This window comes from Octopus sinensis, unplaced genomic scaffold (assembly GCF_006345805.1).
Source record: "Octopus sinensis unplaced genomic scaffold, ASM634580v1 Contig00859, whole genome shotgun sequence".
Classification (NCBI taxonomy): domain Eukaryota; kingdom Metazoa; phylum Mollusca; class Cephalopoda; order Octopoda; family Octopodidae; genus Octopus; species Octopus sinensis.
Window position 1 is genome coordinate 15,001 of NW_021824340.1, and position 594 is coordinate 15,594.

The following is a 594-nucleotide window of genomic DNA, read 5'->3' on the forward strand; positions in this document are numbered from 1 at the left end:
TCATTTTCTTCTTTTCTTTCCAGTTACTACAAGTTGGACATCGTTACACGGTCTATAGAGAACGGTTACCCGCAAGAGATAGCACCCTATTGGTTGAACTGCCGCAATAAAAAGAGATCAAAGAAAGACTAAGCAGGGTTTTTTAATGAACACAAAATAATAGCAAACTAAAGGCACCAGTGACTTTATATATAATCCCACGAAATCGTTTACCATGATTGTTTCCCTTTTTAACACATTTAAGTTTTGTCTCTCTCTGTTCAGATTGAAATTTCAGCAATCGATTCTCAGACTTAATGTGCAGTGTGAGAGTTTGTGTGTGTGTGTGTGTGTGTGCTTGCATGTGTATGTGCGTATGTGTATACATATATATATATATATTCTGTAATGAGATAAAAAAAAACCAAGGCTGTGTAGATTTTAGAACATTTATAAATAGGTTTATTTTCTCTCTGTTTATTTCGTCGTCTTCCTTTCTGTTGAAGAGCGTAGGCTCGAAACATAAAAGACTTTCTCACCTTCCCGGGTGTTAAACTAATATACCTGTTTGTTGTTTATGCACCTGTCTTCGTCTTTTATTTTTTTTTTGTAAAT

At 34.7% G+C, this 594-nt stretch overlaps 1 protein-coding gene across 1 annotated transcript in view; it reads left to right on the forward strand.

Moving 5' to 3' along the window:
* LOC115226974 (matrix metalloproteinase-2) overlaps window positions 1-280 on the forward strand; it is a 14,704-nt gene extending 14,424 nt beyond the window's left edge. The window contains exon 9 of the mRNA XM_029797927.2: window positions 24-280. Within this exon, the coding sequence (XP_029653787.1) occupies window positions 24-132 (109 nt within the window). The 3' untranslated portion in view covers window positions 133-280. The remainder of the gene's footprint in view (window positions 1-23) is intronic.
* The last annotated feature ends 314 nt before the right edge of the window (window positions 281-594 follow it).